The sequence below is a fragment of the Oxyura jamaicensis genome, chromosome Z (assembly GCF_011077185.1).
Source record: "Oxyura jamaicensis isolate SHBP4307 breed ruddy duck chromosome Z, BPBGC_Ojam_1.0, whole genome shotgun sequence".
Lineage (NCBI taxonomy): Eukaryota > Metazoa > Chordata > Aves > Anseriformes > Anatidae > Oxyura > Oxyura jamaicensis.
In genome coordinates, this window is record NC_048926.1 from 8,170,437 (window position 1) to 8,196,313 (window position 25,877).

The window sequence follows — 25,877 nt, forward strand, 5'->3', positions numbered from 1 at the left end:
ACTCAGTGGTGGTCACAGAGGAAAATATTTTGAGTAGTTCATCCCCATAGTGTTTGTATTGCTTTAAGTGACATGGAGGAAGGGCAGGGAGAGGATTTCAGAAGAAAATCTCATCTGGTTGTGATCCAATCTGCATGCACACCTGTTAACAGGAGAGGGGTATTCTCACTCTGTGCATCAGACACCCATGTTTTGTTAGGTACCACCAGTTGAGATGGTCGTGGTCATCTGCTGCCCCATTCTCCTGGGAGTGAGCAGCTCTGGGTGTAAGAGTATATAGAAGGAGACACCTCCTTTAAGCTACCTGGTCAAGGACCTTTTCTGAGGCAACAAGGGATAATTAGAAAGGGAGGCAGGGTTATCGGATCCAGAACTTCTAAGTGGGGAGACAAACCCGCAAGAGACAAACCTCCCAGTCACACTGGTTGACAGGCTATCAAACTACAGGTCCACTTTGAGGAAGATTAGCCTTTGCAGCTGATAAGACGCGAACCAGAAGGCTCAGACTGAGAGGGTGCAGAAACAGCAAAGCCCTGTGCTTGGGGCCAACTCGGTGCTGGGGGCCAAGCATTTGCATCTCCTCCAGCCTGGTGCCCACAGGGTGTTTGTGTGCATTCCCCAGACCAGCCGGCATGGAGGCAACCCATGAGGCAGGCAAGGGGCCCGAGGTCTGGGCAGGGGTGCTCAGGTGGCTGTGTCTGCTGGAGGCAGCCCTTGGCTGGGCAGTCCGTGTGACTGGCCGTGTCAGTGTCCTGTGTGTCCGTGTGTGTCCTTGTGTCCCTGGGGTACATGCCCAGCTTTGCTACCAACTGGGCCTGCAAGGGGGAAAGCAGAAGCCACATCTCCCAGCCTGGGCAGAGACCCCAGTCCCAGACACTGGGCTGGGCCCCAGTGGTGGGGCAGGAGCCAGACTGGGACTGAGCGGCTGGAGGAGGCAGCTGCACTCTACACCTTGCCTAACACTGGGGACAGTAATGGTCCACAGTGCTTTCGTTACAGAAACAGAGCAACAGGGATAAGTCAGAGAACAGAGATACTATTCACAGCACGATGGCAAGGTTTTTATAAGTGCTTAAGTTCTGATCTGAGAAAGGAAACAGACATCTGAAAAATCAAAACGGGGAGAGGTTTTGACTCACGTACTGCACCTCTCAAAAAAACCCTCAACAGCCAGCACTTCCACGGCATGTGGACAAGCCTGATCTAAGTCTCATTCCCCTGGTATGACTCTGATAGACATACAACTCACTATCCTACTGAGCCAATAGTCAAGGTGGAATTCACTTTTCCATTTTCTTTTCACCGTGACAATCTCAAGAAACCTTTGCAATTAAAGTTTCACTGAACCGTATGTTCTAACAAAGTACTTCTGTTCTGACACGTTTCCAGAAGAAACTATTAGAAATTTAAAAAGTTATCTTTAAAATTTCATGACCTGTGTGAAATGAGTCAGATCCCTCACCTGGTGTGATTCAGTAGAGCCCCTGTTAGGTAAATGGGGTGACACTGGTTCACCTCAGACCAAGAAGCTGCCCAAGCAGCCTGAGCTCTGTGGTCACTTCTTTGCTTACTAATTGCTTTTTTCCCTTCTCACTGAGTCTATTCTGATGCTAACTGTGATGCATAGTAAAAAACAAAGCAATCCTCTGTATAACAAGGTTTGGTTCCATTGCTAAATATCTGTCCCTCTTTGCTTTCTTTTACAGATGAACAGACCGATCCAGGTGAAACCAGCGGACAGCGAAAGCCGAGGAGGTAGTTGACTGCATTGCTTTCAGCCACAGTGCTAAGTATAATTGTTGTCTCTGGCTTCTCTCAGGCAATGTGCTGATCAATTAGTAACGTAATCACTGCCAAAGAAATTCCCTCTGCAGCAAAGATTCTCTTTATTAAATCTCCTTTACTTCGTCTCGCTTTCCTCATATTCAATTATTATTTGATTTTAAAAGGCAGGCAGGTGCCAGCGATTGCCTGGGAAACAAATAACTGCCTTGTTAAGAAGTGAAGCATCAGGCGCTGACTTAACAAAGTTTAACAGCAGTGACGGCAACATAGGTTTTTCAAACCTATGTTTGGCTGAGCTGCGGAGGTGTTTAATTTCATTAGGATAAAGCAGATATTTTACGTTTTGTCTGACCATGTTGTTTCTGCTTAAACTGAAGCAACTGTGTTTTTGTAAAATAATTTCTGAGGAGTTTTCTGCACCTGTATCAGCTTATGTGGATAAATCTGTTGTTGAAGCTGAAGACTTCTACCAGTAGTAGGGAGTTAGTCAAGATTTGCACAAGTGTAGCCAGAATCAGGATCTGGTCTTTTGCTTTTCCATGCTGCATGGTGGATTTGGACGGCTTTGCCATGTGACCACTCAGTGGATCACAAGTGATAAGGTGTTTTCTGTGAAAGGTTTTCTGACACAACTGATTTTGTGATACTGCACCTGTAAGATGGTCAGTTATGCAGGACAGGTTATCATTCTGTTTATTTTCTTGTACATTTCTATACATACATATACATATATATATATGTATATATATCATGACATGGTACTTCTCTATCCCTGTCTCTTTGCGTGAGAAAAAAAGGAGAGGTTTTTGTCCATATATGCAGTAAAAACAGTAGTGCTACTGTATCATATAAACATGGCAATAGATTTTGTCATATATTAATGATCTGGCTCTAAAATATATGAAAATTCTTTAATTTCCACCATGGACATAAACTCTTCCTCATTTATGTGACTACTCATTTATGTTGGCATTAGTGGAAATCCCCAGCACCAAATACTTAAAAGCAGCAAAACTCCTCTCAGAAAAATAGGCCCTGAAATTGTGCACTTTTTCAGTTAAAAGCTTTGGATTCCGGAGGCTTTGACTGCGTCAGTTTGGGGCTGAAACTCTCCAGTGACTCAAGTCATTGGAAGACTTTGTACATAGCTCGTAGTTAGAGGGCTGGTGTCACAAGGTGGTAAAACCAGCAGGCTGTCAGGGGCTCTGTAAGGAAGGTCTGTGGTGCCATGTAACTGTAGAGCAGGGCAAAAGCTGCATGCTGGAAACATGCCAGAAAGCCCAGCGATAAATATGGCACTTTTGGAGTCCCTGTAAAGTAAATTCAGGGGAATTCATCCAGCAGTGTGCACAAAGTGTTTGACAGGCTCTGTGATGGCAAGTTCTGCTAGGAAGGGCTGTAGCACGCTTCTAACCTGCAACAAAGGCATGACATATAACACAGCATCATCCAGTAGTTTTTAACAGAACTGGATCAATTTGTCCCCTTTTCCTTCCCCTCTGAAGATCTGGCTTGGTGTCTGGGTAGGCGTCAGTAAGCCATGGGCAGTTGTCAATGCAGATCTCCTAGGGGAAAAGGAAAAGGCTCAGCTGCCTGGGCAAATGCAGGGACATTATGCACATTCCAGTGGAGCTCGTGCCCACAGCGAGAGTGAAGGGAGGGCCTTTTGTCTATTTAATTAGACATACCAAAAAATAATAATTAGGCTGGCCAATTTGCTTAGTGCGCCTACAGGGTATGTAGCTCCCAATCACTTTTTTTTTTTTTTTTTTTTTAAATGCAAATCACTAATAGAGAACACATGCCTGGCTTTCTGGGGAGGGTTTTCAAAATCTTGCTAAGAGCAGCTGCTTTAAGGAGGGGTGGTTTGAACCTCACAGGGCTTGGGTGGCAGTTTGATTCCACATTATCCGTCACATCAGTAGTTCCCTCTCCATTGTGTTTTAGCTAATTATCTCCCCAACAGACACAAACCTCATCTTTTATCACCCACTCTGTTCCCGTATTGCTCCTGTCGGTGGTGATCATAATGCAGGGGCCAAGCGGGTGTGCTCATCATTGGTGTGAAAGACACGTTGTCCTAATTCCCCACTGACAGGCTGCTTGTGGGCTGGTGATGTTTCAGAACGGCATGACTCAAGGGCAACTATGGGAGAAAAGAACAATTGGCACCCAAGGGAGGCATTGCATGAAAACTTACGTTCTTCGTGAGCCCACCGGTTAAAGCAGACATGGCAAACAGAATGCTAAAAAGGAGGCCGTGTATCTTAGGAGTACATCAAAAGACTTCATTAGGGCTGCAAGATAAAGGTCAACTTCAACAACAAAGAAACTTAAGTTGTAGCTTATTATACCCCGTCTGTGTATAGGGATGGGACATGAGGGAAGGGGGGGAGGGGGGCAGGGGCTTGGTAGTTGAAACATCTCTTCTGCACAGCCCGGGTCTGCAGTGTGCTCAGAGCACTTGCTCTGAATATGCCCCTGTCTTTTGGCTCATGGGGAATTTTGGTGCCAGGTGTTAAAGAGATGATGTGGTGCTCTTTGAACCTGCAGTTTGCCAGGAGGCTGTTACTGGAAATGGTGAGTGGTGTTCTTGAGGAAGCGAGGTTTTGTTTTATACAAGGGCAAATACGTGCATTTTGCTGCAACATGAATCCTTGACTTTCCTGGTCAGTTTTCCCAAAACCTCAACCTGATAGGAGTCTGGAATTTACTCCAACACCACCAGAAACAAAAAGAGATTCTGCTCTGCCTTTTTCTCCCTTTTTCTGCAGTCTGGGTTTCACTGGTCTTTAATCCATTCTGTGTCTTGATTCTCAGTTGAACCAAAAGTTGGTTTGTTGGCATTTAGCGTGTGTGAGCATTAGTTTGGAATATCAGGCCATCTATATTTGGGGAAGAATTTGAAATGTTTTTTGGCACAAACTTCACTGAACCCAACAAAATGGAAATAGTGAGTGCCCCTTATTAGTTTTGCTGCTTTTATTATTCTGTTTGTTAATCCCCATATTGGACTAGGAGCAAGACAAAGAATGCAATCCTTTTCAATAAAAACTGGCATTATTTACATTTGCCTAATCTCACAGGAACTAGAAATGAATGTATTTTCAGTACATTTCTCCTGGGAAACAGTCTAAATTAATGGGAAAATTTCGCATCTTGCATTCCTGCCTGTTTGTGTATGTGCAGATGCTCAACTGCAAAATGTTATATAGGAATATTCCTTCTATCAAATGCTTCATGAGGCTCCAAATATCTCACAGGAAGGTCAGAGTCCTTTGACATTTTATAAAGACCTTAGCAATGATGGAATTGGTAGAACATGATAAAAAGACAAAAATTCCCTATTTCATTCTGAAAAATCAGAGTGTAACTCTAGCCTTATTGAGTGTATCTTAAAAACCTTCATTGGCCTTTGTGTTACCCAAATTTTAGTTTGACTCTATTGAAACTATTTTGCCATAGGTTAGGTTGTCCCATATGTTTTTAGGGGTGTAAATTACAATTCCACATTACATTCTTGGTATATCCAGACAAAACCCAGTTAAACTGATAGAATTTCAATTTCATTATTTCTGTTGATTATTTTTCTTAGTTCTTTGTCTTGTGCTCAGCTCTAAAAATAGTCTGTAGCTATCAGTGACAAAGTTTTGCAAACTTAGCAAAAGGTCTCAAGTCTGTTTTGTGGTTTGGGGCAAAAGTTTGGAGCCATTTCTTATTTTATCCGCAATATCTCTAGCTCTCACTAGACAACTCCTGCTGCAGCTGGCAGGGTTAACCTATGATAAACACAGCCCCTAGATCCCACTAGCTTGTTCTGGGAGTAACATTTTTTAAAAGGAAAGGACTCTCCTGCTACTCTAGTTGCACTCCGTTAGTGATGCTTAGATGCGCCATTGCTTCCACATTCCTCTCAAAGGACAGGGGAAGGTCCATAAAGAAAGGCATGCAAAGGCACACACAGTGTGCTACCCAGGCTCAGTGTTAACCTCTCTACCCAGAAACACTTCACAGTGGTTTCTGGGTCCTTCTGTATTTTGTGAAAGAGATACAGCAGGTTCCCAGACTAAAGAAAATAAAAAAGCCAAAGTCCAAAGTGGTTTAGAATTGAAAGGCTGCAGTGTCATGCAGAGAGGGAGCTGAGCGATCTACAGGAGAGACTGCAGTTTACCACATTGCAGTGTTTTCTGCATGCAAGACTTCACAAATGTACAAAAGCCTTTGTGTCTGTCTGTGCTTGCAAGCAAATTTGTTTGTGTATGTTTCAGGGAAGAAATGTTCAGTGTCTTTTTTTTTTTTTTTTTTTTTTTTCTGTTTAGGCAACATGATAGCAGCTGCTGGAAGGTTTAGACTGTCGTATTTCAACTGACTAGCATCATTTCTCTAGCCATTATTCAGGCTCTGAAATTATCTGCTTGCTTATGGTTTATTTCAGCTTCAGAGCAAAATGTCCACTCACTTACAGTAAGCAGTAAAACTGTGGTGCCTTGCTCATGCAATATGGTCTGTTTCTTTTTATTCCCTTCCATCAGCTTAGCAATGATGGTAGGGCTGGAATGGCTTCTCCACAGATTCTAAAGCCTATTTTCCTTCTGGGGCAAAAGTCTGGATCTATTTCTTATTTCATCTGTGGCATTTCTAACTCTTGCTAGATCTCTGCTGCAGCTGGCAGGGCTTATCTGTGACAAACACAGCCCCAGGTCCCACTAACTGTACAGCATTTAGCTATTTTCCATTTAAATATTCAGAATTCTGAAGCTCATGCTGATGGCTACGACTTCTCATGAAGCTTCCTTTCCAGGTACTAGCCATATCCCAGCCAGTTTAGGTGCTGAAAATAGGCAAGACTGAATGTCGTCAGCTCAGTTTGGATTTACACTGCTGTAACAAAGCCACATGGAATGATTTTCTTCTTCTCTAGAAGTGCTTTGCAAGGAATAGGTCTGGCTGCCCAGCAGGAAGTTGTGAAGAATAGAGTTAAGGATGAGTAAGGATATGGCATTCTAGGCAGAGCTCAGCATCTCCCCTCATGCACTGCTGGATGAGAAGTGATGTCTGGGACTATGCACAGATCAGAGTTGTACCTTTGTACATCATATCTCTGTCTTATCTCTGAGCCATGTGTCTTTCCTGGCACGCTGAGCTCCTTGGAAGCCTTTTTACTAGCAGTTACCCAGTTTGTATCATTGCTAGCCTTCCTTAATGACTTCATATCCCAGAAGCTGAAGAAAAGGATGTCTTGTTTCCAAATGGTAATCCATCCAGTTCACTTTTAGATGGCTTTCCCAGCTTTTTCTACTCATCACATTTTCTTTCATGTTCCCCCCACCCACTCAGCATGAGCAGGCAGACAGCATTGACAAACACTCCAGATAAATAATGGGGAGGAAAGATCCAAGCTGATTTTCCCTGAACTCATCCTGAGGGCCTCCATTAACTCTGTCAACATCATCATAATCCCAGTAGTACTCTCACCCTCACTGTTTATAGCTCTGGTAGCATGCTATGGCCCAAAGAGGGACTTGTGAAGATCATGCACTATACGTGCCAGACTTAGCTGTGACCATTGGGAGTATAGGGAGGGAGAGATTTTAGTACCTTAGCGATTATTCACCTCCATCTTGTCAAGGCCTGGGGAAGAAGCTAGGCCTAGGACCACAAGGGCCACTTTGGGTATCCCATAGTTTTGAGCATCACTCTGGTGTCTTCTAGCCTTTATTTCCTGGTTTCCTTCCAGTGTGAACAGAGATTCTCTGAGTCCAGAATCCAGTAACTCACCCACATATGGGCACTTCTCTTTCCTCTCAGTCCAGATGTAGCCATGGTCTTTGAGAGGGCTTTGAGCCCTGAGCTAGGCTTTGGATCTCACTGCATGTGATGGAGCCTTCTACAGCAATGCCCAAAGCCACTGGGTGCAAAGGGAATTTGTCCACTGGTTTTCACTCCAGTTCAGAACATCTGTTAGGAACAGTGGTGTTTTTTCTTTAACCATTATCAGTCTGATAGGCTTGATCTGGAAACATCATTTTAGTAGTCATGGAAGTCTTCCCTTTCTAACTGGATTGTCATGGGACTGATTGCAGGCGATGAGAAATGAAAAATCTCCAAGTACGTTGTGAAAACTCAGGACTGCATGACCCTACTGAAAGCTGATTCCCCACTGTGTTCACAGGGCCCTGTTTTCAAGCAGGCAGAAAGTACCAGCAGCGCTGCATGCAAATGCATCAGTTAATTCAAAGTAGACCAGGATGACCCCATTTGTGCTCCCTTCTGTCTGGTAAAACTTCATTCTAGGGTAGAGGAAAGGCTCTGGCAGATCCTCATGTGTAGTGTTTTATATTTGATGACACTGCTGAAGGCTGATGTGCTCCACTCTGTGCTCACCTGCTGAAAGAATATAAGGGAAATCAAACTTTTGTTCACGTCTGCCCTTTCCATCGTGATTGAAATCGATGGAAGGGTGCCCATCAATAGGAACTGGAAAAGATCCACAGGACATTGTGTTCTAGTATATATCCTAAGGACAACCTTTTAAACCAGTTAGTAAGGGAATAAAAAGGGGGAGAAAAAAAAAATAACCATATTGCACATTTTTCATAAAGCATCTGTAATCTAATAGTTTACTGACAAGAAGGAGCAGAGCCTAGAGCAGAGCCTGGAGAGAAGCTGGGGAGCTCATTGCCTTGAGGTTTTGATATCAGTTCTTTTCATTGCTGCTGAGCTACCACACAACTTTTGATCAATTATGTAACTTTGATTCCCTTCTCACCCTTCCTGCATTGCCTGCTTACTTTATGATTTGCTTTTATTTGCTCGTTTCTTGTGGTTAGTGCCTTTGGCATTCCTGTATGCTGAGCTGTCGGTGTCACAGGGTTAAGGCACCAGTGCAAGCCTGTAGCTGTGCCTAAAATGATGCATACAGGACTAAAAATCCAGTATGGTGGATGACTGAGGCCCCTCACACTGCTCAGTGATGTTTGGAGTTTTTTCAATAACAGGGCAAAAATGGAAAAAGTAGTGAGTGGAGAAGAGTGGAGGAAATAAAAATGTAGTCCTATAAAAAAAATCCCACTTTTGTAAATACAGCTCGAACTCCTAGGTGAACTCGGGGACACATTACAATCCTAGTATCTTTTTTTAATGTAAAGGTTGCTTGTCAATGGGTTTTTATACAGCATTAATAATACATTTATAGATACGCTCCACAATTAATTGCAAAGCATTTATGGCACTGAACAGTTAGAATGCATTATGATAATCACTCCTCATGCATTGACTTTATTGTAAAGGTTTTGCTGATCATTATAATTGGCTTGTTATTACACAGGGATATAATAACACCTCTCTGTATAGTAGTTTATAGCACATCAATAGCAAATGCATTCCCTTTACTGGAAGCAATGTGCATTTTATTAGAATATAGCTGAATAAGTGCAATCCATGTAGACAAATGAAGTTTCTAATGAACTGTCTCACAAAAGACTTGAAATAACAAGCCATTTATTATGTATTTTCCTATTGACGAACTTGTAGTTATGGTTACACGGCCATTTCTTTAAAAAATGGTAGCTATGTTTGCTGTTCTTTCAGAGAAGCATTTTGGGGAAAGGGAAAGCATAGGCCGTTTTTCTACCTGATGTTGTGGAAAGTAAAGGTGACTAATGCTCACGCCTTGCAGATTTAATTTTCTTCTTAAGATTTTCCAAGCTTACTCCTTGCGAGTTTGGTCTGATATTCACAGGAGGCCACAATGTTGTTGCATCGAGCCCAAGCCCAGCTCCTAGAGTGGAGCTTTCCCCCTTGCGTGATGCACCAACATCATCCCCTACATGGTCAACAGTGAGTTAGGTATGAGGTGCTTGGTGTTGTCCCTAGTCCTGTTGGGTTTTATTTGTTTATTTCTGTCTGTTTATTTGTTTGTTTGTTTGTTTTATATATTTTACCAAGTGATATTTTAATGAATATACACAAGCCATCCATGGTCAAGGCCTGTATCAAACTCACCCTCCCTCCTCATGTCAGAACGTCAGTGTTGCTGGTTCCTGTACAAAACTCTGGAAGGAAGAGCCCTTAGAAGAGGTCTGGTGAAAAATATGGTGTAAGGAAGAATGCCAAAGAGAAGAACTAGTACAAAAGAAACTGGAACATCTATCAGAAAACTCAGCGGTTGCAGGTTACTTAGAACTGGGGTAAAAGAGACATGTTTTATAAATACTAACAGGAAATAATATGAGGTCTCCAAATTTTCTCTCCTGCCTGCTGTCTTTACTCTGGGTCTTTTGGTACTTCCTGGCAACACAGAATTGAATGCATGCAATTCATGTAGTTTTGTTTATTCATCTATCTCTAACGGTAAGCAAGGTCAGTCAGGTACCAAATCACTTTTAAAACCCTGATCCTAGATAAATAAGTTTGCTGTTTCCAGATGTGGTGAGTTCAAACAGCTACAGTGCTGCCTGAAGTATTGTCAGGGTACCAACCGAGCCCAGAATTCATGAAGTAAGGCTGTGTACCTGTTTTTTTCATGACTGCCACTTGTCTACTGCAGGCTTGCAAAACCATTGACTCTTCTGTAATCCAGAGTCTTTCTGGAAAGTGGCTTTTAGTGTGATGTGGGAGCTAGAAAATGCCTGGGCTACAGTCAGTATCCCCAGCTGCTGGCACAGAGAGGTTATAACTGAGCAATTTAAAATAAGACGGGCTCAGCCCTGCAGTCTCAGTGCAGACTGAGGTCCCTCTCTGATGGAAGTTTCACCGAGAGTTTTGCCCCTTTGCTGCTCAGATCCAGGGTATAATATCACAGCTTGCAACAAGTCTTGAGACTCAGGAAATAGAGCAGGTCAGACAAACTTTTCTCCATGGTATACACAGTTTTGTTTTTTTTTTTCAATTACTGTGTATATTTTGCAGTTCATATGTGAAATCAATTTTGGGAGGTAGGAAATCCCTATGTAAATAATTCAGCACTCTGCGTGAACTGTATCTAGTGCCTTTACCAAGAAATTGAGGTTTGTAGGCACCTTGGACTTAGGACCAGAAGAAATTTTAAACAGGGTTTCTGCATGACCATCCTTAAAATGTTGTTTCAGGCAGAATTAATCTTACCTGATTTTAGTGCCTAAATATATAGGCATATGGTTCACGTTTGTTATCTAGATTTCTCCTGGGAATAGTGAAGAGGAGAGAAAGGTACCTCCAAAATGTGATTCTCACCATCCTAAGACATATGGGATAAATGCTGCTCTGAAGTTTCCCTTCCCTCTCTCTCCACTGAATTTGGAGTGAGCGTATGGCAACTAACTCAGATTTAGGCATCTTGCTTTTAGACATCTGAAGAGAGGTAAGATGAATCATAACTTTCACCTTTGCATGCCACAAATTTCCATCTGTAGCATATGAATGATGGTACTTGAATTTTCTGAAGGCTTAGTTAAACCTATGAATAAAAAGTGCTATATAAAATGTATGGATTACAGGAGATGCTGGGGTTTTGTCCTAAAAAGGAAAGGCATCTTTCTCCATTTATGTGATTATTTTACAATGTCAGGAGGAGAATAGGAGAGGTTGCATCCCAATCAGCCTGAGCAATAGAGGTAATCTGATCAATTTTAATTCCTCTTCAAAGGCAATTTCCATCTTCAGTTTTATATTTGGATTTGCTACCACTCCCATTCTCGGGGCAGAAAATGAACTCAAAATAACAACAAAAATTTTCAAATTAAAAGCCATGCCTAGCACCAGTGTCTTTAAAACATGAAAATGTGTTTTCATAATTAACAAAAATATTTTTATCTTTAAAACCAGCCCATTTTGGAATCTGTAATGGAAAATGAATATGGCCCCTTGTAATATCATTTGTAGAGAGGTAATTTTCAAGGCAGCACTGCACTGAAACATTTTTCCCCAGGGAGGATAAACAGTTGGCTTCAATTAGTGAGGGACTGTTTCCTTTCTTTTCAATTTTAAGGGCAGTGTTGCAGCATGATACTGCACAGAGGAAGAGAAGCTGTACACAGGGCAATAGACTGCAGCTTGGAAGACTGAGGCTTAAATTCTTTCTGCAGATTTCCTGCCTGACCTTGAAGAGGTCACTTCGGGTCAGGCTATGTATTATTCTCACTCCTTTTCTACCTGGTGAAAATAATAATAATAATAATAATAGTATCTTTGGCTGAATATTTATATATATGTATATATATGAAATTGGCCAAATAACTCTCCGTGATTCCAGTTTTCACCTATAAAATAACATTGGTGCGGCAAGGATAGATGCATTGAAGATTATTAGGTGCTCGAGTTCTCTAATCATTAGTTCCACAGAAGTAGCTTGGTTAGATAAATAGAGATGTTCAAAGGTATCAAATGTGTTTCACTGCTCAAATCTCACATAAAATCAATGGGCCTTGGGTGTATAAATATTCCCTTTGAAAATCTCCCCAAATAATGATGTTCTTCTAAATAATTTGAGCCAGCTTTGTGGGGCCGGTTCCTTTCCCTTTTATGGAGTCAGGTCGGACTTGGCCCCATAGGAGAAGCTGCCTGCTCATACTGGGAGAACTGCAGCAGGACGTGTCCTAGCTAAAAGGGCAAGGAAGGTTTGTTTCAAAATGTAGCTGAGACTGCCCGGTGAACAGCACTACAAGAGGGTTAAAAATAAGGGATAAGTAACTCAGGTGTATTAGGATTGGCCTTAGTAGAGGGACACTTTGTCGTAGCATCAAACCTAGTGTGTAGGATTTCATAGCCAGTGCAATACTTTCTGCCTAGGAACTGCCATACGAATGGTATTTAATTACCCTGAATCTTTATTTTATCCATCTCTTGAGTCGCTGATGAATGGCCAGTTGCATTGATTATAAACCACAAAATACTGACACTTCCAAGCAGCCATCCAATTAACATGAAATTATGTTGCCACAATATAAGTTATATTGGATGAATTGCTTTCTTGGATGTTTTTTTTCCATGATGACTATGACTATTATTATTAAGAATAGCTAATGAAGAAGAGGTGTGGGAGAATGGGCCAGAACCTCAGGCAAGGGGGAATGAAGATAGTGTGAGCTTAATGACTTCAGAGATTGGGCTGAACCAAAGCAGTCTCTCCACTCCCTAGATCAGAAATCTAATCATTTACTATCTGTCTTGCGGCAGTGCTTAGGAGACCGGTTATGAACCATGACACCAGGTGCACTGTACAGTGCAGAACAGACGGAGGACCTCTTTTAAGAGCTTGCTCTCTAAATACAAGAACAGATACAGTGTCTGGATGCAGACCTCTCAAATATTTTCCCAGATGTGAGAAAATATCTGTGCTGGGTTGTAAACCTGGGAGTGAAAGGAGTATGTCAGGCCAGGGGTTGTGGAGTTAGGCTTTACCTGGAGAAAGGAAACATTAAGGACAACCTTTAAGCAAAGCTCTTTTTGGGGACAAGTCCTCTGACACAAAGCAGGTGACATCCTGAATAAAGTGCACAAGATCTTAAGTTAATAAAAACCACAGCCTCCTTCCTGAGGAGGACCCTCCTGTGCACTCACACCACGTGCATTTGGTCATAGTTAAGGCCAGAGTGCATCTCTGGTGTACGAGATGGCAAAGAGAAAAGAAACTGAGTTTCAGTGGATGCCTGAAGGGCACACAGCACTGTCAGGGAGTGGGTTGTGCCACCATGCCTCTCACTATTCCTGAGGCAGGTCTACGGGGACACTGGAAAAAACAAGGATACAGAAGGAAACTGGTTTATAGCTGTCCCTGAATACCAGCTGCATCTTTAACGGGGAACTCTTCAAAGGGCCTGGAGCCACCTAGAACAAAACAGGGGTCAAACACCATGTGTCAAAACAGAAATTCAAATTCTGGTGCAAGTGTATTTCCACTGTTTGCAATGAGCTGAATTTATCCCTGTCTCTCCTTGATCTCAGTGTGTGATCCGGCACTCTTCCCTGCTATTACAGGCAATGTGGTTTTTATTAGAGTCTGTAATGTTCCCTGATTGAAGTTTGGACTTTGAGAGGAAAGGCCAAAACACTGGAGCAGTAGCCATTCTTCTGGTGTTTCAGGCTAGATTAAAAGAAAATGAATAGGTTTTAGATCTAGAAGGAATCGTTAGATCTCATTTAACCTCTTGCATAAACTGAGTGTAAAATTTCACCCAGATGTTCTGTGCTGAGACTTCTGACTTGCATTTGACTGAAGAATAAAGAAATTTAGCCAGAGAATGACTCTTTTGAGGCTTCAGCACAACTTTGATATCAAACAGGTTGGAATTGCAGAGATGAACTTTCTGAAAAGCTTTTAATCATTTTGAAAATCAGTTAAATTACTAAGGAAACATTTTTGTGATCAATTATGTGTGTCAACTAGAGAAGGCAGGATATGTTTTCTAATCAAAATATTTTGGATGGAAACTCGCTTTGTGACCTAAATACACATGCCCCAGTGTGCACAAAGCCACCCGGGGCAATGTTTTCCTGGGGCAACGTTTTCCAGGTTTTTCTAAAGAGATCCTAGAAAAGGCACAGCAGGGCGATAATCCTGAAGCTGAACAGGTGAAAATCTTCATTGTGTCTGTGGGCACAATGGAGTTCATTCAGAGCATTGAGAGGGAAGCTTCCTGGAAAGGAGATATTCACATGCAAAGGAAGCAATTTGCATGACTCCTTCTGCATGGCCCCAGATGAGCAGTGCTGTCATTCCCCCCTCTCCCCCCCCCCCCCCACATTTCCATACCAACACAAATGGTTTCTTTTTTTTTTCTTTTTTTTTTTTTCTCCTTGAGTTTCTGGCTTCCAAGTCTCAAAGTGTGCCAAACAGGTGAGACATTTCCATTAAATAACTTCTCTGAAAGTTATGCTGTCCCCAGCTCAATAGGAATATCTCGCCCGCCTGAGCCAGTTCCCACAGAAATGGGTCTTTCTGCATGTCGACAGACATTGTGGAGCGACAGAATTTCCATGGGCAAATAATCAGGGAAAAAAAAAAAAAAAAAAAAAATCCATTTTGCAGACATTAGTAACATGCTGACCTTTAACAACATTGCAAGCCTTCACTCTCTCTTTAAAGCATTATATCCATCCTTAGGGGGAAAAATTTGTAGCTAAGGATTGAAATCAGCAGTGGATCATAATGCTGGCTGTGCTATTCAATTGCCCTGCTGTATTTAGGATCCATTTATTTCTAGCTATTTTTTTTTTCTGTCTTGAATCTTAAAAAAGAAGTGACCAGGCTGGCAGCGACATGTGATTAATAGATTGCACCTTTAGAAAAGAATTAGCAGAAGGAGATTAGCATTGCAGCCTATTATTTATTAATTAAATGCAGACACCCTATTTATACCAATGCTGATGACATTAGTTCTTGTCCATGCTTTGGGACCGCATTATCCAGACGGTCTCCTAGCATAGTAACGATTGTTATTAACCTGGTGGATGTTGCTGGGCTCCTTCTGTCACTTGCTTCTGCTCTGAGCAGAAAAGGACAGCCCCAAAGTTAGAGCCAGCCTGAACTTTTCATTCAAGTGTCTGCTCTGCCACTGGCAGCCTGGGTTGCTTTGGCCATTCCTCTTAGCCTCTCTGGGACAGCACTGCTTGCTTTGGAGCAAGGGAGATGGGTACTCACCTGCACTCTTGAAAAAAATCATTTCTAGAGAAAGAGGTGTTGGTGCAGAACACAGTTCTGCTGGTTTTATACCAGGAAATAGTCCTGCACCAGCTCCAGGCAGATCAGAAATGAATATACGTTCCTTGTTTGAGCCCACTGTGATCACTTGAGCCAGCAGAGCTCATAGACTACAAAGGTTTTGCCTTCAGAGTAAAGATGGAAATCCAGGGAAAGCCACACACTCGTCAGCTGACTTTCTTGAACAACTATAATTCGGGTATCCACCATCCAAATGCTCCATTACCCCTGCAGAAACATGTCATAAATGCTTAGATTTGGTAGGGTTTCTTGACAGGGTGTAGTGTACACTCTCTTTGGTGATTGTATCTGTCTCCATAACAGTATCTTCTCCATGTAAGCAATTGCTTTCTTTGTCAGCAGGACTTTCTGCAGCCAGGGCAGGCAGTCTGCTCCTGAGCAGGGAGCAGGGCTTTCTCTTCACCCTCTAAAAATTCATACTCCTTAGAGGTACAGAGATGAGATGAGAAACCAGTGTGTACTTGTCAAACTATTTAGGGTTTGGTCTAAAACCTACTCAGACTTCAGTGGACTTTGAACCAAGGCCTTCGTGGAAGATTTGCTTGAGAACAGCCCAAGTAACTGACCCTTAAACATCCTCTTTCCATCAGTTTGGTTTTTGCATGTTTGGATTTTCTTCACTAATCACGTTCCCTCTCTGAAAGCCAAACATTGTAACGGCCAACAATTAAAAGTGAATATTGAAGAGGCTTTCAGCTTTATCTACATGATGATACAATCTGAACACATGCAGAAGACATTCAAAAGATGAATGAAGAGAGTGAATGGGCTGATTTATCCTGGACTGTTTCTGGTGGTGTGAAGTCTGCCTTTCACAGCCTGATGAAGTGCAGAGACAGTGGATTTGCTATCAAGAAGGGCACACATTCGTTTCCCTTCTTGCAAATGTATTTAGAGCTGAGATGTGAGTGCAGGAAAAATTGCAGCCAAAACCACAACCACTGAAAATGCAAACTCCAGCTTATTTTGGCAAGTTAATGTTAAAAAAGAATAGGTTGAGGGTGGTAGAAACTTGTAATGAAATTTTGCAGAAGGGTTTCTCCCCATGTCAGTATGCATCTATTTTTTTTCTTTTTTTCTTCTCATTTTTCTTTTTTCTGTTCTCCCATTCTTGTAGCTTTCTGCAGTTAGACATTGCTTTCTAGCCTCAAATACTAAGCCAGTTGTAAACTGTGTTCCTGAGCACAGAAAAGACCAGAGTAGGGTGCAAAATGAAACTGCAGGACCTTTCTGTCCCTGTAACAGCAATGTAAAGCTCCTCACCTTTATCCACAAAGAGAAGAAGGGCAGAAAGATGGCTTTAAAATGCATGTTGCCTTGCTGGATGACATATATTTTACTTACCCCTTCTGCAGTTCTGTCAGTAACTCTCAAAACCTGTTTCATACATACTCAGCCTCTTTGTTGTGTTCAGAACATGGACACGGAAGCTGAGGAGCAGTGAGTCATGGGTTGGGAGCAGCACCTCCTTGTGCAGCTTGGAGCAGAAGTCATGTCTTCTCAGTTCTATCCAGTGCCTTACTTCAAACTGGCCTTCTTAATCATTTCTTCCTTTTTCCCTACCTCAACTTGGCATGAGTCTTCTCCGGTCTTTTGTAAGTGTGCTGGGAAGTGAATCCCAGGGCACAGGGGTAACTCTGAGGGGAGCTTGAAGGGGAGTCTGTCAGGACCTTAGCACCCACCCGTGTGCATGTTGCCTGTGGACAGAGAACATCTTGCTGCTGGCATTGCAGGTAAAGAGGAATAGATGGTGCTATCATACCGGAGAGGGCTTAGCCCCACTCCTGAATTCCCTGCATCCTCTGTGCTGTAGGAATCTGTCATTGCTAGCCTGTCAGTTATATTATCTCCTGCGCTCAGCCATGCAAACATGCAGTAAAACACGTACAAATGTCTGGTCACAAAAGGCTCAGCAACAGCTCTGTCCAAATAAAATCCCCCAAACAGACAGCAGGTTGGGATATTGTCCTTTTAAAGTTCCTCTGAAGATTTTTTCCCCCTTTTTACATAAAGCTGCTCTACCTACACTACCCAAAATGCCAGGAAATCTTAGAACAGTAAATACCACTGCAGCACAATCAAAATTGTGCTTCAGAGAAATTGTTCAGCTTCTCAAAGCCACGGCCTTGCCCTTTAAAATGAAGGGCATCCTTCAGAAAAGTTCCCCTTCTCTTCCAGACCTTTGCTTTCCATGCACTTGCAGCTGTACCGCCCTCCTATGTGATGGTCTCCGATCTTCTCGAGCTCAGTAAAGACGCTTGGCCCAGGAAGGCATGAATGTGAGATCTCCAAAATCCAGAAGGTGCTTTGGCATTGAGTTGTCATTGAAGACACATCTAAGAAAACAATAGGAGGCAATTTGCTATAAGTTATCCCATCTATTGGCTGGGACTAATAAAACTCCTGCTTCTTCTTTCCAATGGAAATCAGGCTTGTACAATCAAGCTGTTTGTAAGTGTGTGCCTGGGCCCATCTATCAGTCAATCTGTCAAGGGCTCCTCCTTTGAGCTTTGAACCCACTGGGTAATTTAACCTATCACTGATGGGGTGGAAAAGGTCCCAAAGCTATTGTGTTCCTATAACTTTTATGAAAATAGGCAGCCAGGCAGAGCAGAAAGTTCTCATTAGTGCTCATAAGCCCATATTTTATCAATGAACTCATGGGGGTAGGGACACTGGAAGAGGGTTTACACATTCGGCTGCCCATGAAGCAACTTGTTTCAGTGTGTGCACTCTGATATCCTGTCAAGAGGCCGCCTGTAGTAACAGCTTCTTGGTTTTAACAGGATGTCAGACAGATCTCTTACCTCCTTTCTGCTGATTTCAACAGTGCTTCACACAGCAAAAAAGTCAGCCTGCTTGTTGCACTTCCCTTCCGTCCCCAGCCAAAACCACCGGGGAGGGTTCCTACGTGTTGTTTAGCAGCCAGCACAGCATCAGAGGTGGCAGCTTTGCATGAGGAGTACTTGAAGGCAGCAGGAAAGCCAGCACAGGCTTATGGGTATGAAGTGATTTTGGTACATCAGCAGAAAAAGTACTGTTCAAACATAAGCTAGTATCTGTTATTCAGTCACATCAGATTGTCTAGACAGACTTCAGGGTTAAGGAGAGTGGGTGAACAAATCTTATTTTCTTTTAAAATGATCCAGCCTGTACCAGTTCTTCTCCCAAACTCTTTTGCATTAGTAGTGTTGTCTGTTTTTCATGTGGAATAAACAAATCTGAGCTGTTAATCAAAGTGTTTCTGTTCATCACAAAGTTCAGGAAAGCATGCTCTGAAGAAGATTTCCAAAGCCCCAAACATGTGGCAGTTTATCTAGCTGCAAGAGATGCAGTGTTTCAGCTTTAGTCCTGAAATACTTGTGCTTTTCAAGATGGAAGTCAAACCTCTGGGTGTTACCCAAGTGTAACTCTGGACAGAGGCATGCAGATGGAGGTGTTCACAGCATCTGGTTTGATGTGCATGTGTTTCAAAGAAGGGCTCCTAGAAATAAATGTCATGTCAGAGCTACTGCTTTTCATGAGTATCAGAAAATGCTCCCTCCATCTATTTCTCTTCGTCATGATTTTTTAAAAATGTATACTTATTTGTTCTCATTTTAGCATTATGGGTAAAAGAAAAGTCAGTTTAATTCCTACTTTCAAAGAAAATTACACTGATTTGAATACGTGGATTTGCACATTGCTAGGTGTTATGTGGGTTGTGTGTGCACATTCATTGTTCAGGTCCTGTGTCTTTTTAGATTTTTCAAAAGCCAATGGTAATTTTACAGAAAAACAATGGTTTTATTTTCAATTTGTCTTTTTTTTTTTTTTTTTTTTTTTTTGAAATTATTCCTATATTCTTTTTACTGGAAATAGGAATGTTTTTTCTTCTTTCTCTCTCTCTTCCTTTCTGCTGCCTGCCTGCTTGCCTCTCAGGCAATTTCACCATAATTTCTAGAAGCTGTAACAAGCAGGTGAAAGAATAAGACCAGGCTTTTGTCTTTTTAAATGGCAGTGACTAAGCAGTAACTCCACAGAAGTTCTTAAAAGTCAGTTTGATTTACTGTGGGGTACATTAGAGCAAGCTTTGGTATACATTATCCTGACAGAGAAATTGTTTATATGTATGGAGGACCAACAGGGTGAAACTGCAAAAAAAAGTTGTTTGCTACCCATTCTTGATGAATGAAAACAGAAAAGGGGAAGGGAGGAAGTCCACCTGGTGGCAAGGTTCCTGCACAGTGCTCTTGCATGCCATGGACCACCCTCTTTGGAGATGGATGTATGCAAAGTGATGAACCAAACAAGAGCAGACAGCTTGGCAGCAGGAGTTACTCCCAGCAAGGCCTTTTGCACAGGCTGAGGTTTATTTGCTGAAGATAAACCACTTGCTGAGACCACTGTTTCTAGGGGTAGTCAGGGCAGTGAAGACCCAAGCTTAGTCCAGGCAGCAGCTCCCTTTAAGTCAGTAGAAAAGTTTGCCCCAGTATTAGGATCCAAAGAGAACCAAGCTGTGAGCAGGAGATAGGAGAGAAGGGAAAGCCTGAGAAAAAGAGCTGCTGCCAAAGACACACTGAGGGGAGGAGTTTTGTCTGTTAATTTAATAATAATAGTTTCTGGAGGAGGGTGAGGAGATCAGGCATAGGCTGATTTCAAAACGAGGCCCTCGGTATTATGTTATGTCCTTTGTAGCTGCTGGGAGTGCTCTGCACCCAAAAACTCAAATAGAAATCAGGGAAGAAATCTAGTTTTGTGCTCGGTTTAGTGACTACAAGCGAACTGTAGCTGCATAGAAGTTTTTAAAAGTGACTGTGGTTTACCTGGGACACTCAAGCATAGACTCAGGTATGCACTGCAGAGCCATAAGGTACTAACCCATCCATATACTTCGCCTGTATATGTACACAGATTGTGTTTCAGCTGTGGAAGTATTGCCTTCTGCGACGCACAGAAGCCAGCTCCCAGCTTTGAGTGATGGCAAACAGGCACTTAGTACTGATGAGATTGTCAAGCGAGAGAGGGTAGAAACGCTCACCTCATGTAATTCCTCCCATCCCCACTCCTGCAATTAGATTTTTGGCCCAGATAATCTCATCTTCTTCACTTGCAGCATCAAGCAAAGAGATGACGTGAGGAATATCTGTCTCAGGTCTCTCTAGTGCTTCCTGACTCCACGTGGAGAGTCAACTCAGGAAAAGGAGAGAGCTCTGCAGAGCTACCTGCAATTACCTCAGTTTTAGGATCATTCATTGTAGCATAGCCTCACTGGAGGGAGAACGACCTCAGAGCAATATCCCAGTCAAGCAGGACTGGATTATAACCTTTGCCATCTAGCAGCACAGCCAACACAAGGGAAAATCACCTTTGCTCTCAGCAGATGTTAAAACAGTGATATTACTTGTCTTGTTCTTTGATATTCTGTAAGGATAATGTCCACCAACCCCTGTGAGATGTTCTTTGCTAAAGGGACAGAATCGTAAAGGTATCTGGATCCATACAGGAGAATAAATCTCTACACTGTCCAGTACATGGTAAAGCTCTCTGAAATAACAAGGGGGGACAAAGAGGGGGCATGGGGGTGGAGAGGGCATTGTAGGGTTTCTTTTCACATCTCATGCAAGCCTATGATTCTGTAAGTCCCCCTTTCCAGTCCCCAATCATACAGTGAGTCTTTGAACACACTGCAGAACTGGGACATAAGAGGGAAATACCCTAGTGACCAGTTTCCCTCAGGCCATCCTTGGCTATACAGATTTTGATGATGGATTAATAGCATGTTTTTTTAGTAAGCGTACATACGTCCCAATTGATTGACCCCTAGTCTTTGAGATTGTTAGATTTCTGCAGGTCAGACTTCGACTCAGACTGTGCACTGTTCTAGTATCTAAGAAACGTCACTGATATGGCTTGATCTCCTTCCCACAGTTATTACATTTCAGTAGTGGCAGTGCTGCTGGAGAAGCATTTTGTTGCTTAACACAGGTGGTGTAAGTCCTGGCTGCAGTCCAAGAGATCTCTGCAGTGACCCATCATGGGCATATTTGCATTGGAATGTGTGCCCACCTCCAGGTCTCCTGCTTTGCTAAGGGTGAAATTCATCTGGGACATGGAAGCAACTCTTCCCCCCGCCCTGCTTTTGTTGGGTCTGCTCAGGTTAACTTGTAAGGTCTGGGGTGGGCAACATTCAATGATTAGGTTAAGTTCACTTGCTTCTTACCTTCTGGGGATTTAAGCCAAGAGCTGAATAGAACCAGAAATTTCTGAGGTGTTATATCCTAGTGATGATCTCGGTTTCCTTATTTTTGAATGTAAAAAGCACAGTTCCCTCTCTTCCCCCAAAGTGAACAATTTCTGTAATTCACTAAAAAAAGATTCTGTCCGTGGGCTGAGAATTTTTCCCACTTGCCAGAAACAGGCTTCAACGTATAATATTCTTTTTTTATTTTTATTCATGAGCGAGGATGGAAAACAAAACTGCAGATCTCACCCAACACCCAGCACAGTGCATGTTAACAGCACGGCTGCTATCAGCATGCTCTATATCAAACAGGAAAGGTTTGCAAAATGTTTGGGTGCACACACGCCTGTTGGAGTGGAAGGGATACTCCTGGGCAATTTTGATCCTGTTATTGATAGAATGCAACAAATTCTCCTTACTGAAGTGGAACTCTCTCAACTGTCAGAGAATTTGTTAGTAAAGTGGTTGCTGAGAATTAATGTATATGTGTGTGTGTGTGAGCGTGTGTCAAGGCGAATAATAATAACCACTTTAGTCAGGTGCTCTTTTCAGTCCTTTTCTTTATGTCAGCTGTTCTGTAGGTTTTAATATTTTTTCCCCTTCGGGGGATATTTAAGTATGAGGCACTGTTAGCTAAAAAGAAGGAAAACAAATGCAAAAACAAATATGACTTGAAAACGACATTCGTTCCCAATGGGTTGTGGTGCCAGGAATTTACCTAGCTTTTCTGTGTGTCTTCAGTTATTATTATTTTGTACAATTTAAACAGGGATGTTCAGTCCAAGAAAAGAATAATAAAAAAGATGATCCTCTGACTCAGCTGTTCATAGGAATTATCTAAGTCCTTGTTTCCTGCAAGTAGCAAGTAAGTGTCTGAGAGCCACCCAGTTTGGATGATCTGGAATAACACATCAAATCCTTTTTCCTTCCTTTCTCCCTTGCTCCCTTCTGTTCTTCCCTCCTCACACACTCAGTTAGTGCAGTCATACAAAAGGACATTGCAAGTGTGACTCTGTCTGGGTCTGAGCCACACTCAGCTCTGAACCCAGCTTATCTCACGGAGGGAATATCATCAGGATTGTGTATTTCCATCCTCTGTGGACTCCCCCAAAGGGGAAATGCTTTTTGTTTTAAACAAAACAGCTACAAGCAAACAGTTTTTCAACAGTGTGAGTTCTACTTTTGTTTCTCTGGTTCACCAGGCATTGCATCCCAGATCTGGACACCTTGTCTGGACACAAAACACACCTCATGGGCAAAATGCAGGCTGCTGGTCAGTATGCCAGTATGATTGCTGGCTAGAGGATGAGCCCAGTCCCAAGGGAGCAACCTGGTGGATGCTCTACAAGGCGAACCTCTCAGATTCACCTATCCCCCAAATAAATTTTATTCCTTTATGTACAGGTGGTAATCAGGCTGAGAGAGAGACATTAGTCAATGAAACAGCTTTTTAAAAGAATCTTCATTGTGTGTATATATGAATACAGGGATTCATTTCACCCTGGCCAAGGAGAAGAGCGAGCATGTGGGACAGATGAACTAATGTATTTTCTGTTGCTAATTGCTGTAATTCAGAGAAAGAAAATGGGATGAGACCACTGCAGCAGGAGAGCTGGGAGACCCCCAGACCGGAGGGGTTAACACTTGTCATTCTTAATCATACAGTTAGGATCTCATGACACGAGGACTGCACAGGGTACAGATACAGACAGCTCACGCAGCTCCGTTTTCCCCACTGGCACTGTCTCTTTATGACTTATTGTGTTAATTAGCTCGCCTGCTCCACTCCACAGCAGAGCTAAATGTACGGTGATTGTCACTGGAGGAGGAGAGAGGGGAGCTCGTGCCCACCTCCAGCACTTTCTACATTTCACAGGAGCGGCCTCCTTTCCAGTCATCCCCAGGGGAGCAGAGTCCTCCCAGCTCACACACAAGAGGGGCTTCCCCATCTTTCTGTTTTTTTGGGCTCCTCCTGAGGGTCCTTGGGCTCCACGGAGGGCTGGGAACCTGCAGCCCGGTCTGGGAGCTAATGCCCACCGAGCTAGCCAAGTTTGCATCAGGGATGTGCTGTGGGCCTGGAGGGTGGGGATTGTCTCCTGCTTTAGTTTTAATGTCAAGCCAATTTCATGGAAATTGGTGTTGCCTCATTAAAATCAAAAATTCTTTTTTTCTTTTTTTCTTTTTTTCCCCTTTCTATTCCTAAAAAAAAACATCTGAGACTCAACCAAACTGAGTCCTGTCCAAAGGAGAGAAGATGTGTCAGTCTAGTACAGGAATAAGTGTGGCTCAGGGGAAGGAGCGTCCCAGCCAGAGGATTGAAGGTTGTTATACAAATTAATGTGGTAATTACAGTATCATCTGGAGAAAGCAACTGTGACTGTGTCCCTGTTCTGCTAAGTACTGTACGCACTGTAATAAAAGAGAAGTCCTGGCATGGTTATAATCTCAGCAGACAATTCAGGAAAAAAAAAAAAAAAAAAAAAAAAAAAAAAAAATATAAAAATGTCTATTATTACTGTGTCATAGCTGAGGAGCCAAGGCCCAGATACATTTTAAAGGTGCAAAAAACACCATCATCCCTGTTGATGTTTGGACATGCTATGTGCAAGATTTAATTGAAATTCTTGAAGGAAAAAAGGGACATCTGTAAATGCTTTCAATCAAAGCTACAGAAATGTTATAAATGCAAATTTCAAAATTCTTCAAAATTCTCTTTTTTAAAATTTTATTTTCAATACTTTATAGTGATCACTGAAAAGGAAAAGGGAAAGACTCTGCCTTCTTCATTTTTCCTTTGTTTCAGAGAAGTGGAGAGTTTTTTATTGAGTTTAAGGAGAGAGTAAGGCTGGATAGGAAGGATTCTTTCTGGAGAAAAACACAAAACATAATGCAAAAATAATCAGGGATAAGAAAAGGAAAAACAAACAACCAAACAAAAAAACATTTTTTTGGTTAATAGACTACATGTGTTGGTCAGCTCCAAGCATGGTCCACAAAAACATCTTTCTAAAAGTAATTGGAAGAAGGTCACACAAATAGAATTTGGCAGAGTGGTGCTGTTTAAACTCCACTTTAATAAAGGTAGTAATATTTGTAAGATAACAAATGAGCAGCTATAAAAAAGTATAAGCAAAGAGACAAAAAGCATACATGTGTGGAGAAGGGGGGATGAAAAGCAGCTTCCATCCATGCCAAAACAAGCCCATTACAAGGGAACAGGACGTTAGGCAGAGATTATTAAAAAATAATCCATTGTTCAGTAATGGCAAACATTTCACACCTCACATGGCAGAAGCAATAAATCCCATTGATTCCTCCAAGGCAATTTACAATTAAACACTGATTTGCAAATAAATAAATAAATAAATAACGGCAGAACTCATTGTGGCACCTTACGCAGCCAAATCAAAGCAATTGGAGTGGAATTGAGAATAATTACCAGATGTGTTGCTTTGTGCTCAAAACGGCATCCGTTATTTACAACTACCAATGATGTTCCTTATTTATTCCTCCTGCTGGTCTAATGACTATTGCCATTCAGGGCTCTTTTATTTAATCATCAACATCCAAAAAAAGAAGTATCTTTTTTCCCCTCCTTTTTTTTTTCCTTTCTTGTTTTGGCAGCAGCAGGGAGGGACAAGTTTCCTAAACCCCAACAATAGCAAATTGCTCTGGAGGAATGCATCATTTTTTTCAGCCTGGCCTGCAGTGTAATTATGAGCATTGCCTTCAATTTATTGGCCTTTTACAGATGTGAATCCAAATGGATGCTGCTTTAACTCCTGGAGTAATGAATATTTGTTTTCTTCTTGCCTATTTCACGTCTTTACTATGAAGTAAAGACGTTTGGGGATAGTAAAGAAGTAAAGATAGTAAAGAAGTAAAGAAGTTTGGGGATAGAAATTGACTGGTGGTCATAAGCATTAAGAGAGTTTGAAGCTCCCAGGGGAAACCCAGCATAGTCATAAAGCTGCAGCACATGTAGCCATGCACACACAGAAAGAAAAGTGTTTGCAGGTGAAGAGACTCCAGGGATGGTGATCTTTTTTTTTCTTTATTCTTCTGCTTGTTTCAGCTCCATTTGCAGGTATGGTGCTCTTCACACTCATTCTAGGTAAGGACAAAGGGGAAAATTTTCCTTAAGGAATGAAGAATTGAAAAGGTAGATAT

General features: G+C 42.2%; 1 protein-coding gene across 9 annotated transcripts in view; it reads left to right on the forward strand.

Moving 5' to 3' along the window:
- Positions 1-25,877, forward strand: part of CELF4 (CUGBP Elav-like family member 4) — a 671,901-nt gene that overhangs the window by 396,473 nt on the left and 249,551 nt on the right. For all 9 annotated transcript variants that reach the window (XM_035309065.1, XM_035309063.1, XM_035309066.1 and 6 more), the window contains exon 3: positions 1,707-1,755. In XM_035309065.1, the coding sequence (XP_035164956.1) occupies positions 1,707-1,755 (49 nt within the window). The remainder of the gene's footprint in view (positions 1-1,706; positions 1,756-25,877) is intronic.